General features: G+C 34.3%; 1 protein-coding gene across 16 annotated transcripts in view; it reads left to right on the top strand.

Moving 5' to 3' along the window:
• Window positions 1-15,885, top strand: part of CHD9 (chromodomain helicase DNA binding protein 9) — a 247,063-nt gene that overhangs the window by 164,984 nt on the left and 66,194 nt on the right. For all 16 annotated transcript variants that reach the window (XM_082607931.1, XM_082607928.1, XM_082607932.1 and 13 more), the window contains 7 exons: window positions 2,642-2,818; window positions 4,175-4,318; window positions 4,415-4,670; window positions 5,996-6,206; window positions 7,862-8,057; window positions 9,316-9,483; window positions 10,526-10,705. In XM_082607931.1, coding sequence (XP_082464057.1) covers window positions 2,642-2,818; window positions 4,175-4,318; window positions 4,415-4,670; window positions 5,996-6,206; window positions 7,862-8,057; window positions 9,316-9,483; window positions 10,526-10,705 — 1,332 coding nt within the window. The remainder of the gene's footprint in view (window positions 1-2,641; window positions 2,819-4,174; window positions 4,319-4,414; window positions 4,671-5,995; window positions 6,207-7,861; window positions 8,058-9,315; window positions 9,484-10,525; window positions 10,706-15,885) is intronic.

Raw genomic sequence — 15,885 nt, 5'->3', positions numbered from 1 at the left:
AAATGTTATACATTCTAGAAGAATATTATGTGAAGGGTTTAAAATTTCTAGAGGTAAAGATGTCTTGTAATGAGCTAAATAGCTCTATATTTCAAACATAGAAATAATTTTCAGAGTTAATTCTTTCAAATATATTTTAGTATAAATTAAATGAACATTTAACTTCTGCTTTTTCCAAGTTATTAAATAAACTTGAAATCACATAGGTAGTAAAATTATGTTGTAATTTTCTCAATTGCCTTGGAAAAAGTAACAGAGATAGTAACACTAATATCCACAGGCATTTATTGAGTATTTACCATGTGCCAGGCATTATGCTAAACAGTTTGCATGTAGTATTTCACTTAATCTTTGTAATATCAAAGATTAATATCAAAGATTAATTTATCACCTTGTAAATAGGTGATAATATCATACTCATTTACAAATGAGGAAACCAAAGTAAAAAGAAGTGATGTAGTTTCCCCTAAAATCACAGAGCAAAACTGGGATTAATAAACCCAAGTCAGTTAGACTCAAGAGCCCTTGTTCTTAAACACTGCAGTATTACTCTAACTGAATGCATCATATCCCAGGTTTTTAGAGCTGTGTAAATACCATAGACTTATACTTTATAACTATCAATATTTTAATAATATTCTACTGGAGCTACTGTTCAGCTTAATGGCCAGCATATACAATCAATATGAATTATTCTAAAATTAGTGTAATTGAGTTGATAGGAATTAAAATCTAAATCAGATCACATGATCCTTCTTAACCATTCATTTCTTCTAATCCCTAATAGTTTATAATTTCCAGTCGCATTTAAGCATTCTCTTCACTTGGATTCCAGTACTTTTACTGTCCTATGTCACCACCTATTCCTTCTGAAGCCCTCTTTAACCAATTCCTTCTTCTCTTCCCATATCTAATCTTGGGGGTGACCCAAGGCTCAGTCTTCAGACTTTTTATATCCATACTCATTCCATCAGAGATTTCATTCAGTCACACAACTTAATTACTGTCTGTACTGCTGGAAACTCCTAAATCTATATCACCAACTCTAACCTCTTTCCTAAATTCCAGAGTCATATGCAAATGCCTACTCAGTTTCTCCACTTGAATATCTAATAGACATCTCAAACATAACATGTGCAAAACCAAAATCCTGCATTTCCTCATTGTAGTAAATGGCAACACCAACTTCTAGTTGAGCCAAAAAGTTTAGTCAAACTTGAATCCTCTCTTTATCTCACTCCACTCCTATCCATTAGTAAATCCTGTTGGTTCTACCTTCCAATTAAATCCGGAACTGAGCACTTCTCATGACCTCCATTGAAGATCTCTTGCTTGGATTACTACAACAGCCTCTTAACTGGTTTCTATGATCCTATCCTTGGCCTTTGTCAGACTATTTTTACCAGAACAGCCAAGGGATTCTTTTTAAATATATGTCAAATCATGACACTTCTTGTCTCAAAACCCTCCTATAGCTTCTTGCTCACAGTAAGAGCCAGAGTCCTTACCACAGCTTTTAAGGCCGTATATAGCCTCATCCCCTCCATTCTCACTGGATTTCAGTCACTCTGGGTTTCTTGCTATTATTTGAATACTGCCAAGGATACTCCCACATTACAGTGTTCACACTCTCTATTTCTACCAAGAATTCTTTCTCTTGCAGATCTCTAGATACTAACATGGCTTCCTCCCTCATCTTCTGGACTTTGCTCAGATGTCACTTCTTAATGATAAATAAAATGGGAATGGTCACCTCCAACCCCATACTTCCTACTCCCCATCCCTGTTTTATTTTAGTCTATGACTTTACTTTCTTAGTTTTTTTTTTAAATTTTTGGTGTTTATTTTTCTGTTTTTCTTAATGGCTATGTCCTATATTTGAGTCATCGGAATGTAAGTTCCACTTGGATAATTATTTTTGTCTGTCTTGTTTACTACTATATCTCCAACAACTAGAACAGAGACACTCAATAACTACTTGCTGAATAAATGACATAAGTGGCCTATTTATTTATTTATTTATTATTTTTTTGCGGTACGCGGGCCTCTCACTGTTGTGGCCTCTCCTATTGCGGAGAACAGGCTCCGGATGCGCAGGCTCAGCAGCCATGGCTCACGGGCCCAGCCGCTCTGCAGCATGTGGGATCCTCCCGGACCGGGGCACGAACCTGTGTCCCCTGCATCGGCAGGCGGACTCTCAACCACTACGCCACCAGGGAAGCCCAGTGGCCAATTTTTATATTAACTACTTATCTACCATTATATGTGTGGAGTCATGGATATAAGTAATAAGCATTAATACTGAAATTTCATTGGCTAGATTTTATAATAACCATTTCTTTTTTGACTTAACATTGTTATTACAACTCTTAAAAATTATAAAATGTTTTATCAAGGAATACTTATTTGGATATAATTATTAATTGTATAATTTTTAACAACATTCTTGAAGATAGCAATCTGATACAGTTTTAATGCTAAAGTTCCTCATTTTAAGGGAGTGTCTGTGCATACATAAAAGTTTCAGTGGAAAATGTTTTATAGCAGATGTCATTAAATGATTTTTATGCTGCTTGACAGGAATTAAAAATTATGATCAAGACATTCTAGCAAATTATTTTATTTGGTAATAAATTTCTAGGGGCGAATCATTCGAGGAGCTTACAGATTCCAAGCTATCATCACCACTTTTGAAATGATTCTTGGAGGCTGTGGAGAGCTTAATGCAATTGAATGGCGATGTGTGATTATTGATGAAGCACATAGATTAAAAAATAAAAATTGTAAACTTCTAGAAGGTCTGAAACTCATGAATCTGGTAAGTAACTTAATGTCATTTTTATGACTTACTTCTGTTTCTTAGCTACATAGTAAAAACAGCTAATGCCAAAAACTTATTCCTTTTTTAATTTTAAAATACAGATTTCTGATTTCTATCTGCGATAATTAATATTATTTTGCTTTAGTTAATTAGTAAGGGGGAAAGAATCTCATCTGTTTTCTAAGACTTAAATTTTTTAATTCTTTCCTCCAAAAAGCTTTAGTAATTAACTGCTGGAATTAAAAAAGAGAGAGAAACCTCTGTAGAGTGTCCTATTGAAAGAAATAAAACTACAAGTTTTAAGGCAGAAATTCCTCAATAAAAAGCCCTTTCACCAAAGTTATATTATTCAGATCATTTATGATAGAGGGATAAAGTTTCTACACAATTCTACATACTTAGCATATATTTATTATAATTAATGGGATTTTTGAAAGTCATTAGTGTGTTTGCTTTAAAATCAAAGCATTTTATGTTTTTTTAACATTATGATTTAATTAACATCACATAATTAGTACATGAGCACTTGAACAAATGACTCAAAGTTATAGAACTACATACAGTAAAACACTAAAGTGCTCCTTCTTACTCTTCATCTACCCCCACCCCTTCTCTTCCCCTCCTTACTCTAATATTTGCAGATTGGTATATATCTGTCTAGACTGTTTCCTAACATTAAATACTTATGCAGACATACAGATACATATACAAATATTTAGGTTAGGAATTTAGAGGTATTGTCAAAGCAGATTTCAAATACTTTGTACTATTATCATTAAAAATATTTTATTTCCTTTTGTTACTGTTATGTTTAATTTGAAATGCAATTCTAGTTTAGAAGTATATTCCAATCAGCCCTTCACATTGTTGGTTTGTAGTTTTAATGATTTAATAATTTGTTCTTGTGTAAGAAGACAAGTGATGATCTGCCAAATTATAAAGAATGAGCACTGTTCTGTATACAAATTACCATACCAAGAATGGTTGAGTAACCCCCAAAATGCCCTCTTTGTTCTTTAAAATGTCTGTTTCCTTGAAAAAAACCCTAAAATACGCTTCTTAATTATTTAGAATTTTTCTTTCAAAAGCAATAGGTAAGAATTAATAGCAGACAAAGTAAACTATTATGAGAATGATATAGAGTTTTTAAAAAGTGATTGAGAAAGTAAATGATGATGTATGGGTAGAGATGTATTGGGTTGACTCTTGAAAATTATGGTCAGAAAAATATTTGCTTTTCAAACACTGAAAAATTTGATAACCTATGTCAGCTTTCGTATAATTTTAGTCCTATGGTGTTTGACGTGACCACTATAGTACATGTTATTGACATGTTATTCTTGCTTTATATAGGAGCACAAGGTGCTTTTGACTGGCACACCTCTCCAAAATACAGTTGAAGAACTATTCAGTCTTCTTCACTTTCTGGAACCCTTAAGGTTTCCTTCTGAATCAACGTTCATGCAAGAATTTGGGGATCTGAAAACAGAGGAACAGGTGTCCTATTGGTCTTCATAAATAAGCACATCAAATCTCTTCTCATTGTAATTATGTATATGTATGCTACATATATTTTCATCATTTTTTATGCAGGTGCAGAAACTTCAGGCTATCTTGAAACCAATGATGTTGAGACGATTGAAAGAAGACGTGGAAAAGAAGTTGGCACCTAAGGAAGAAACCATCATTGAAGTGGAACTTACTAACATTCAGAAGAAATACTACCGGGCTATTCTGGAGAAGAACTTTTCGTTTTTGTCCAAAGGAGCAGGGCAGACTAATGTACCCAACTTGGTCAATACCATGATGGAGCTCAGGAAGTGCTGTAATCACCCATATCTTATCAAAGGTAGCTTAAAAGGACTGTAAACAAATTCCCTTCTTTCAACAAACACTCATGAAAAAATAACACACCACCACTACAGCTGTAGTGGCTGTTATAAAGAGAAGCAGTGATCCTATAACTCACCACCCTGGTGTTCTGAGGGGTTACAAGTGTTCCAGAGTCAGGGGCAGTGTGAGCTACTTCATTACAGTGTCCCATGTTAGCATCACCAGATTACAAAAGCAGGAGTTGTGTTCAGTCTAACGTAGACTAATTCCTCCTCCAGTTTAATCCTCCTTATGGACAAAGACAGCAAAGCCTGTCTTTGAACCTCCGAATTTACATTTTTCTTCCTGGTTTCTTTTCAGTCTGGATACCCTAGTTATTGTCTCTCAATTTTTATGTTCTAGTAACATTACTTTTTAAGGTCTTGTCAGCTTCTCTACTAATGGTCTCTCTGTACAACATTTGGATATTTTCACTTATTCCTGGGAATATACTCTTAACTTTATCCAAGACAAGCCATTTCTTAGACTAGTAACTAACTCCCTTGCAATCCTGGTACTCTTATGGCTAGATAGGCTGAAGGAAAGCAGAGAGCCTCTAATGCTAATCTAGACTCTGGAAGAAGTATGGTCAAAGACCTGCAACTTGACTTCCCTTTTAATTTTTCTTGTTTGTTTGTTTTTTGTTTTTTGTTTTTTTTTTTTTTTTTTGCGGTACATGGGCCTCTCACTGTCGTGGCCTCTCTCGCTGCAGAGCACAGGCTCCGGACGCGCAGGCCCAGCGGCCATGGCTCACGGGCCCAGCCGCTCCGCAGCATATGGGATCCTCCCAGACCGGGGCACGAACCCGTATCCCCTGCATTGGCAGGCGGACTCTCAACCACTGCGCCACCAGGGAGGCCCTGTTTGTTTGTTTTGATGGCAAGCAAGATGCCCATCCAGATTAAGTATGATCACCTTTCAGTCATGATCACTGTTACATTGGTGTTTAAATACTAGATGTTTATTTAAAAATATGTGTTTACTCACCTAAGTTAGAACCACATTTTCATTAATACTTTTCCTAATAGCATTCATTAAACATTTAGCAAACATAAAATTTATATAAGACATTATGCCCAGTGTCTTGGGAGATAAAAAGTGCTTAAGACACTGTCCATATCCTCAGTTACAGGCTGATGTTGGTGGGGATTTAGCCACAAACATAAATAATTCTAATAAAAGCAGTGTACCTACCATTAGAAAATTTTAATGTTACAGAAGCACAGAGGAGCACTATTTTAAAAAAGTAGTTGGGAGTCATCTGCATTTGTGCATTGATGCTGTCTTATATTTCTTTGACAGGTGCTGAGGAGAAAATACTTGGAGAATTTAGAGATACATATAATCCAGCTGCTTCTGATTTTCATCTTCAAGCAATGATCCAGTCTGCTGGTAAATTGGTCCTTATTGATAAATTGCTTCCTAAAATGAAAGCAGGAGGTCATAAAGTGCTCATCTTCTCTCAGATGGTACGCTGCCTTGATATCCTGGAGGACTATCTTATACATAAAAGGTAAGGCATATAATTCACCACTGAATTATGCTAAGTATATGTTGTTAAGTTTTTTGCAGCACTGTACTGTAACCCAACTTTATCCACATCTTCCTCTTTATCTAGGTAAGAATCCATTTAAGTCTCTGCATAAAGATTGTTTAAGATTATGTGTCAGGTGTTTTCCTAACCTATATATGTTGCAATAGTAGACAGGGCTAAGGAGACTGATTAAGAAAATTTTGCAAATTGACAGGTATTTGTTGACCTACAAATGGGTTTTTTAGTGTACATTTTATTTGATTTGTTAATCTTGTAGTAGCAATATTTTAAATGGATTTATAACTATCTTCAAAATTAAAATGGTTCAAGATCTTTTTCAGATCTTTTTCATTGTTAAAATTAGAACCTGAACTTGCTGCACTTTGACTTATTGTACACTATATAATACTTGCTCATGTTTTAAGTTTTTCTGATGTGTTTAATGTAGGTTTTTTGTTTTGGTTTGGTTTTTTGGTGCGTGACAGTAAGATAGTCTTAAATAATGTCTAATCGGTATTTGGATAAATAGAATATTTATCATAGGATATTTATCAGAGCACTTTATGGGTCAATTAGAAATCAGCACATTAATACAAAAAGAGAATCTGAAGATTCAGCTGTAATTGTAGTTTACTATATTTTGATCCTTATTAATAAGTAAAGATCTGTCTATACTACTTTATATTATCAGAGATTTTGTAGTTCATTTTTATTTTTCATTTTGTTTTTAGTTCCACTTTTAGTGTCAGTGTCCCTTTCATTTAGTCTTATTCCAAAATGTGTATTATTCTCAGTTTTATACCACATAAGTAGGAGATTAAATTGCAATATTCCTAAGATAGCCATTCTTGCATTTTCTTGATGTCTTTACACGAAGAACTTTGTAAGCTAAAGATAAATTTGACTTTTGATGAATTTCATGGAAAACCTCAAATTTCTTTAATGTCAAAAGTAATGTCAAAAGTAACATTATTAGGAGTCACACCCCCGTTTCACAGGTACTAGAGATAACAGTGGAGCTGCTGCTGAGACTCTAGTAAATTATAGGTGGAAAGAAGTGTCTTGAACCAGAAGAGGTGTGGCAAGTGTCATGTGTATTCCTCTTCTAGTTCCTAAATTTTTATGTATTTTATTTTTATTGATGTTAAATGAGGAAGGATACAAGAAGTTAAAATTCAATTGCTTGGCAGTGATGACTGTAAAGGATTAGCATTATAGTTTGCCCTTAATAAATTATAGTTTACAAGCAAGTACATCAGTTGAGAGAATAGCATGATTGAGATAGAGAGAAATGTTTTTAAGCTTCTTATATCAAGTTTTATGAAAGTCTTTGCTTCTTGCCAAAAAAAATCGTTTGTTACAATGAGATCAATAAAGTATATTAATTATAAAGGTATTTTACCTACACATCCAGGAATGCAGAGATTTTGTAACTTTGTGTTACTTTGTGTTTCCTAGTTAGCACCAACACTGAGAAGAATAAAACCATAGAAACTAGTTGGGGTAATATCACTTCTTAATTTTGTAGTAAACGTAATGTTGCAGGAAAACAGATATGTGTCTGTCACATTTGATAGAATGCCTTCATTTTCATTATACTCATCTATCTAAATTTATTGCATTTCATTTGATAGATATTTATATGAGCGAATTGATGGAAGAGTCAGAGGGAATCTTCGACAAGCTGCTATAGATCGATTTAGTAAACCTGATTCAGATCGATTTGTTTTTCTTCTGTGTACCCGAGCTGGTGGGTTGGGCATCAACTTAACTGCAGCTGATACATGTATAATTTTTGATTCTGATTGGAATCCTCAAAACGACCTTCAGGTGAACAAATTTCTTGGCTAAGAGAATTTTTTTTTAAATTCCCATAGCTATCTTTGATAATCCACCTGTTTTATTTTTATATGGACAAACTAACATATATGTTTCCCTAAGAAATATCTATGCCAAATAAAATAGATGAAATTATTTTTATTTAATTTAATGACAATAAAATAAAAAATACTTGTTTAGGTTACGTATCATACTTCTAAAAAAGGTTTACCTACTCAAGTTCAGTATTGTTCAAAGTATATCATGTAAATTTGAGAAAGGCCTATACTTTAAGAATAACTTATTTTACTTCCTTAAAAATAAGTACTTGCTTATCCTGATATCATCTTCTTAATCATTACATAATATAGTATGCATGGAGTTGAGACATAATTGCCTTTTTATGAAATACTGTAGAAAATTAATGTATACATATAAATTAAGACTACTTGAACTTCGTTGGAACATAGGAATATTAATTAGTGATTAGAGTGAGTCAAAGTTTACAGAAAATGTGTATCTAGGAAGGATATGAGAAGAGAACAAAGTATTGGAGAAATTCTTCTTTTATTGTTCATGATAGTCTCAGTAGTACTGTAATTGATATTATTCTTGAGAATATACCTGACTTAATAAAAGATAATGTTTTAACCTCTCATGTGTATAATCCAGTTCAAAATTTATCAGACAAGTTTTAAGTTTAGGAACCCAAGATAAAATGTGAAGCTCTTATGTGATCTCTGATGTCTCTACTTCCAACATGTCTGCATATTAGATAATTAGTTCTTTCTTTGTTTAAATAAAATTTAGGCCTCCAGAGTTGTTCACCTTAGGTTTTTACTCCCCTCAGAATTACCCAGCTTAACTAAAATATATTGAAAAGATTCTTGATAATGTAGTAGGAAAAAAAATTAGAAATTTAGGGTTAGATTTTAAGTTTAAAACCAGAGGCTAAAAAGCATCTGTTCACAGAGTTTATTTTCCTGTCTAGAATTATGCTGATGACACCCTCTTTAAAAAATAGTATTTCTTCATGGATTTATAGTCTCTCAAATATGTTTAAATTTTAATTTATTGCTGATTGTGGAATCATGTCCCATTTTAGTAAGTTCTACCTTCATTTCCAGAGAAAGGTTATATGCAATTCAATAGCAAGAGTGTCTGAAAATTCTTGCACATACTTTTATATTCCATCAATATAGTTTAACGCGTAATGCCTTTTGTGCTACTTTATAAATTAATTTAATCTATAACTTCTCATTTTTTATAGGCCCAAGCTCGTTGCCACAGAATCGGTCAGAATAAAGCAGTTAAAGTCTACCGACTAGTAACTCGTAACTCATATGAAAGAGAGATGTTTGACCGAGCCAGTCTGAAACTGGGTCTAGACAAGGCTGTATTACAGAGCATGAGTGGAAGAGAAAGTAATGTTGGTGGTGTACGTATATTTTCTTCTTCACCTGGAGTTTTCCTGTTTTTGTTTACATTTAGTTTAAACCTCAGATAGCATATTATTTAATTTTGATCCATACTAAACAGTAGATAGATACTTTTATGTAAGGAGGAATGTCAGAATAGAGCTATATTTAGTTAGTACTTTTGGAAGCTGTTCTGTCTATATAGCGTCAATGCTTGTAAATTCTAAGAATGTGTTTTCAAGTAGAAATTCTTCCTTTCAGGACATTTGTATCATGGCACAGCGAAGTAGAATTTGTGTTTTTCTGCATTTTTTCTATAAACAGTTTTTCAAATTGTTTTTTTAGGGCCAAACTATTAGCGTTGGCTTTCTCTTGCTATAAATGATGTTTTTGACATTTTTTCCCCTCAAGATCTTATTTATATCTTGTGCTTATAACAACTCTCGAATCCTAGTACTAAAAAGAACCTTGAGAGGTTACCTGCCCCAGAGGTTTTGTTTTAACTGGAGTTATTTTAGGCAAATGGCAAATTATACTTTAAAGATAGTAAAGAGTCAACAACCTCAATATGTTATTTCAGAGAATTCTCTCAGGTACATCCCAAGCCCCAAGTGCAATTTAAACATGACTTCTGGGGCTTCCCTGGTGGCGCAGTGGTTGAGAGTCTGCCTGCTGATGCAGGGGACACGGGTTCATGCCCCGGTCTGGGAAGATCCCACATGCCGCGGAGCAACTGGGCCCGTGAGCCAAAATTACTGAGCCTGCGTGTCTGGAGCCTGTGCTCCGCAACAAGAGAGGCCGCGATAGTGAGAGGCCCGCGCACCGCGATGAAGAGTGGCCCCCGCTCTCCACAACTAGAGAAGGCCCTCGCACAGAAACGAAGACCCAACACAGCCAAAAATAAATAAATAAATAAAGCAAACTGTCAACAAGTAAAAATAAACACTATTATATTAAAAAAAAAAAAAAAAAACATGACTTCTGTGTTCTTTAATATTCTTTAGGGATACTTTCTCATTTTATGAACTTGAAAAAACTATTACCAAAATTTTGTCTCTTTAGATTCAACAGCTTTCCAAAAAGGAAATAGAAGATCTGCTTCGAAGAGGTGCTTATGGTGCCATTATGGAAGAAGAAGATGAAGGCTCTAAATTCTGTGAAGAAGATATTGATCAGATTTTACTACGTCGTACAAAAACCATTACAATTGAATCAGAAGGACGTGGGTCAACATTTGCCAAGGTAACAGTGAGTGGTATTTTATTAAAAAAAAAAAACCTGTAATGTTCTCTCGTAAAAAAAATTTAACTGTCTCTTACTCTACTAATTATTTGAGGAGCATCTACTTAATGTTTAAATAAACTGAATTACTCAAAAGAAGTAGGTAATATATTCTTTTCCTTCATTTATTTCTGATCTCTCACATCAAATTTCACATGTACTCTTCTGATGCTAGTGAAATGGAATAGGAGTAATAACTAGAAATGGTTCTAAGCATTAATCATAGTAGAAAATTTGAAGTCAAATTTAGAAGTCAAAGAACAAATATGCCAGACTTCCCTGGGGGTGCAGTGGTTAAGAACCTGCCTGCCAGTGCAAGGGACATGGGTTTGAGCCCTCGCCCGGGAAGATCCCACATGCCACGGAGGAACTTAGCCCGTGCGCCACAACTACTGAGTTTGAGCTCTAGAGCCCGTGAGCCACAACTGCTGAGCCCACGTGCCACAACTGCTGAAGCCCATGTGCCTAGAGCCTGTGCTCCACAACAAGAGAAGCCACAGCAATGAGAAGCCCACACACCACAACAAAGAGTAGCCCCCACTCACCACAACTAGAGAAAGCCCAGGCACAGCAACAAAGGCCCAACACAGTCAAAAATAAAAAAATAAAAATTTTTAAAAAAAGAACATATATGCCAAAGTCAGAGCAAAATACAAGTAATATAATGTAGGAGGTTAAATCATCTTATATTAACTTATAATAATTTAAAGTACTTCAAGGAGAGAAAGGATTTCTAATTAAATATTTACATCAAGTTTGGGGAGGATAAAATGAAATTTGTGTCTTGAAAAGAAATATTAATAACTGTATCACCCCTATTTGGGGAAAACATTTTAAAAGTTTACTAACTGCCTGTATGTTCTTCCCCCCAACCCCCAATAGAGACATGGTAAACCTGTATCTTGCATTTATCTGAAGAGTTTTTTATTGCAGTATTCTGTCCCACCTGCACTGATTCATACAGGTTTTCTCCTTTCCACTTTACTTTCTTTCTACATTTTCTTCATTCATCCCCTCTCCACTTCCAACCCAGAAGTCTTTCTTCATCTTTATGGAGAGCACTGTAGTATATAGCAGGTGGTCCAGGTGCTACACCAAAAGTAATGATACCAATCTTCATATGAAAATTTTTTTCTTGCGTTCATTCAGGAAACTAATGTAATCTTGTGTTAGGTACTTTACTAAGTGTTGGGAACACTAAAATGAAAGGATTCTAGTTGCTGAAAAAAGTAAAGAAAGAATTAATTCTGCGTAAAATGGGAGAACAGTAAATCAAGAAAGCCTTTTCAGAGAAGATAACATTTGAGCTGAGTCTTCAAGGAAGTTTTAATTTCGTTGTGTTACAAAAAGAGAAAGGCACATAAATGAATTATATGTTACTAACCTACAAGGAAGATTTCAAGAACTATGGCGTAGGTGTGTATGGATGCACAGTGTAAATTAAATGGAGATGAATATGAAGGTTAGGGACGTTGGACCCAAATTGTGAAGGGCTCAAAAAATTCCATTGTGAGGAATTTGAACTTGATCCTGAGGCAGTTAAAAAGCTTTGAAATCCCTTCAAGCAGAAAATGGGCATAATGTGTTCTGGTTTAGAAATTTAACTCTTAGCAGCAGTGTAGAGAATGAGATTGAAATGAGAAAGACTAGAGGCATAGAGACCAGATAAGAGGCTTCTATAGGCTGTGACGATGGGCAAACCAGGGCACTGGAGACCCACTTGAATTAACAGGAATTGATAACCAGTTAGAAATTTGTGGAAGGAGGAGTCAAAAATAACTTGAAGATAGATTTCTGGCCCAAATAGCTAGGAGGGTCATGGTGTCATTAAGTAAGATAGAGAATTCAGGAGAAGGAAGTTTATATGGAGAAAATAAAATATTGGAGCTGTTATATTTGTGGCTTTTACAGGGCATCCAAGTGGAGATGTCCAGGAGAGTTGGCTAGATATAGATTTGGGAGTTAAAAAAGCAGAAGAAAGTAGTATTGTGGAAACAAAAGGAATACTGCAGAAGTAAAGTATAAGGCTGAGAACTAAAACTAGTCACGATTGGATAGATACACCCTGGCTCTCTCTTCTTTCCTGAGAAATCTTGTTTCCTTTGGATTCCTTGGTCTTACTCAAGTTGTCAACACACTATGTACATATACTTTTCCCCTTATGCCTGAAATTATCCGAAATTTAATTTAACCAAAAGGTATTAGTCACAGAAATCACCTTTGTTGATTAGGCCAAGTATAGGGATACTCTCCTTAAAGTTTTTTGGGTTTTGTTTTTTGTTTTTAATTAATGAAGGCATATCCTCATTTACAATGTTAATGATAATAATCATGGAAAGTCAGAACTTCAGGGTTTGAATTCTGACTCATAAGCTTAGTGACCTTTGACAGTTAACTTAACCTTTATGAGTCTTTCTTGTCCTGAAAAAGGAGAGCATAATAATCATGCTTGACCTTTCCTACTTTACTATAAAGTGCTATGTGAGTATTATTTTACTCAGGTATGCTCTAATCATAATCAGCTATACTCTAAGAACGTGAAATACTTAAGCACTTAAGTATCTGTTTTAAACCCTCAGACAAGGTACCGCAATAGCTGAAGAGGTACCACATAAACCTGTACTTGTATTATAATTTTTTCATTTCCATAATTGTGTGGGAATGCCACTACATGGTGGGCATTTGGCATAGTGGAATATGGCACTACTGTATAGTGGCACCAAAGGAATAAAGTTGATACTATTTTTTGCTTTTCATTGGAATGTCCAGAAACTTCAGCTGAGCAGTTATTTTCAGTGGTTTTGGTAAATGTCATTCCAATCCATGTTTCTACGTATTATCAAAGAGTTTTTGATAAGAAGCTACATTTACGGAGTAGGGTGCATAATAAGACTAATTAGAGTTAGTAAATATATCCATCGATTAACTCATTATTGGTAACCTCATTTACAAGTGGTTATATCATGTAAATCTTGTTTTGAGAGATTTTCATAAGGGCAGTTAGGTGGATCCTAGAAACAGAAAAGTTTCTGGTCTGATGTTAAATTTGGTGTAGAACAAAAGGCTTTGAGTTGCTTAATTTACAAAAAGAAAACAAAGTGGTCTAAATCAAGCTTCAGTTGGATTGCTTACTTATAAGGGCCCTTCTTTGGCACCTAAGATCTTCTGCTACTTTCCAATATAGGAAGATAGACTTCACCATTTAAAACTTCCCTTGCAAATAATAAAGGAATTTAATGATTAAACGAATACATTTTAAGAAAAATATTTTGAGGGGAACTGGGATATTAAGATTTAACATTTGAAAGTAGGCAGTAAACCGGTACTTGATGGAATCTTTTACAACAGGCATTTCATTTCTGTAGGCATTAATCCATTGTTAGAAACTTTGAGAGGGACTTCCCTGAAGGTCCAGTGGTTAAGACTCCATGCTTCCACTGCAGGGGGAACTAGGATCCCGCATGCCGTGCAGCGCGACCCCCCGCAAAAAAGAACTTTGAGAATTTTATATGTTATCTTGAAAGTAGGTTATATGTCAGTTAACAAGAGCATCTGGAATTATTTACAAATATTAAAAATTTTTAAGATTGAAAAATGAATTTATCATTTTTCTTATAATGGATATATATTTTAAAAGCCATTTAATTGTGAAGTATAGTTTCTTCTGGGCAAGTTATTTTAATTATCAACAGTTATAAGGTAGCAGCACAAAATTGATTATCTACTGTAACATAGAACTTTTTTTTAAGGTAAGCAACCATAAAGTAGTATGTTTCAAAAATCTAATTATTTCCTTTTAGTGACTTTTCATATTGAATGGCTTCTCAAGAAGCATATATCAATGAAACTGTAGGACAAAATAAAACCCTGTGAATTTCAGTGAACTTTTCATTGTTCCTGAAAATTCATGAGCTTATATTAATGAAGATTGGAAAATGTGGATATTGTTTGTCCTCAATTAGGAGAAATTCATTTCTGAATTAACAAAATGAAGTCCCCTCATAGATTTGGAATTACTTGGGTATAGTTAAGATGTCTGTTACTCATATTCATACCATGTTGATGAATTGTCATCATATACTTTTATGCAGGTGATGATGGCTATCTACTTTTCATTTTATCAAACTAGTTAACCTTTACTCTTTTAAGTTGATTATGAGTTTTTAGAATATGTGGTTTGTCATTAAGAGGTATCTCACTGTATTATTTTCTGTTGCCACCGTAACAAATTACCACAAATTTAGTGGCTTAAAACAACACAAGTTTATTCTTTTATACTTCTGAGTGCCAGAACTCCAAAATGAGTCTTACAGGGCTAAAATTAAGATGTCAGCAGGGCTGATGTCTTCTGGAAGCTCTAGGAGAGGATCAGTTTCTAATGTCTTCCAGCTTCTAAGAGTGCCTACATTTCTTGGTTGTGACCACATTATTCCAGTCTCAGCTTCTGTTGTCACACAGGCTTTTCCTCTTCTGTAGTGAAATCTCCTCTTCTTTCCTCTTGCATTCAGGACAGTTGTGATTGAATTTAGGGCCTGCCTTGATAATATAGGCTAATCTCCCCATTTCAGGATCCTTAACTTAAGCACATCTGCCAAGGCTCTTTTGCCATATAAACTAACATTCACAAGGTTCCAGAAATTAAGACCTAAATATCTTTGCAAGCCATTATTCAGCCTACCACACTCATCATTTCAAAGAAATAAAAAATTGCTTTTTTTAGTAGTTTCATAATAATAAAGCTACAGTTTAGAACAAACAAAAAAATGGAATTTAAATTCATTTTGTTAAAGCATTTATTTCTGTGACTTGTTTCATAAATATGCCAGAAAAATGCATATTTTTAAACATTTATAATAGTTAAATACTTCCTATAAACAAGCATTTTAATAACCCAGTCTCAAAAGAATGACGGAATGAATGTATTTATTACTTGGTAAACAATGTCATGAACAGACATTGCAAAGTTCAGCAAGAAGCATTTAGGATTTTAGTTTTTTTCCTACTCATTTTACTTTATTTATTTGTTTATTTATTTATTTATTTATTTATTATATATATATATATATATTTTTTTTTTTTTTTTTTTTTTTTTTGCCATGCTGCGTGGCATGTAGGATCTTAGTTCCCTGACCAGGGATCGA

The sequence above is a fragment of the Mesoplodon mirus genome, assembly GCF_964341445.2.
Source record: "Mesoplodon mirus genome assembly, chromosome: 19".
Taxonomy (NCBI): Eukaryota; Metazoa; Chordata; class Mammalia; order Artiodactyla; family Ziphiidae; genus Mesoplodon; species Mesoplodon mirus.
Note: the sequence above shows the minus strand (reverse complement) of the source record. Positions and strands in the feature narration are given on the sequence as shown.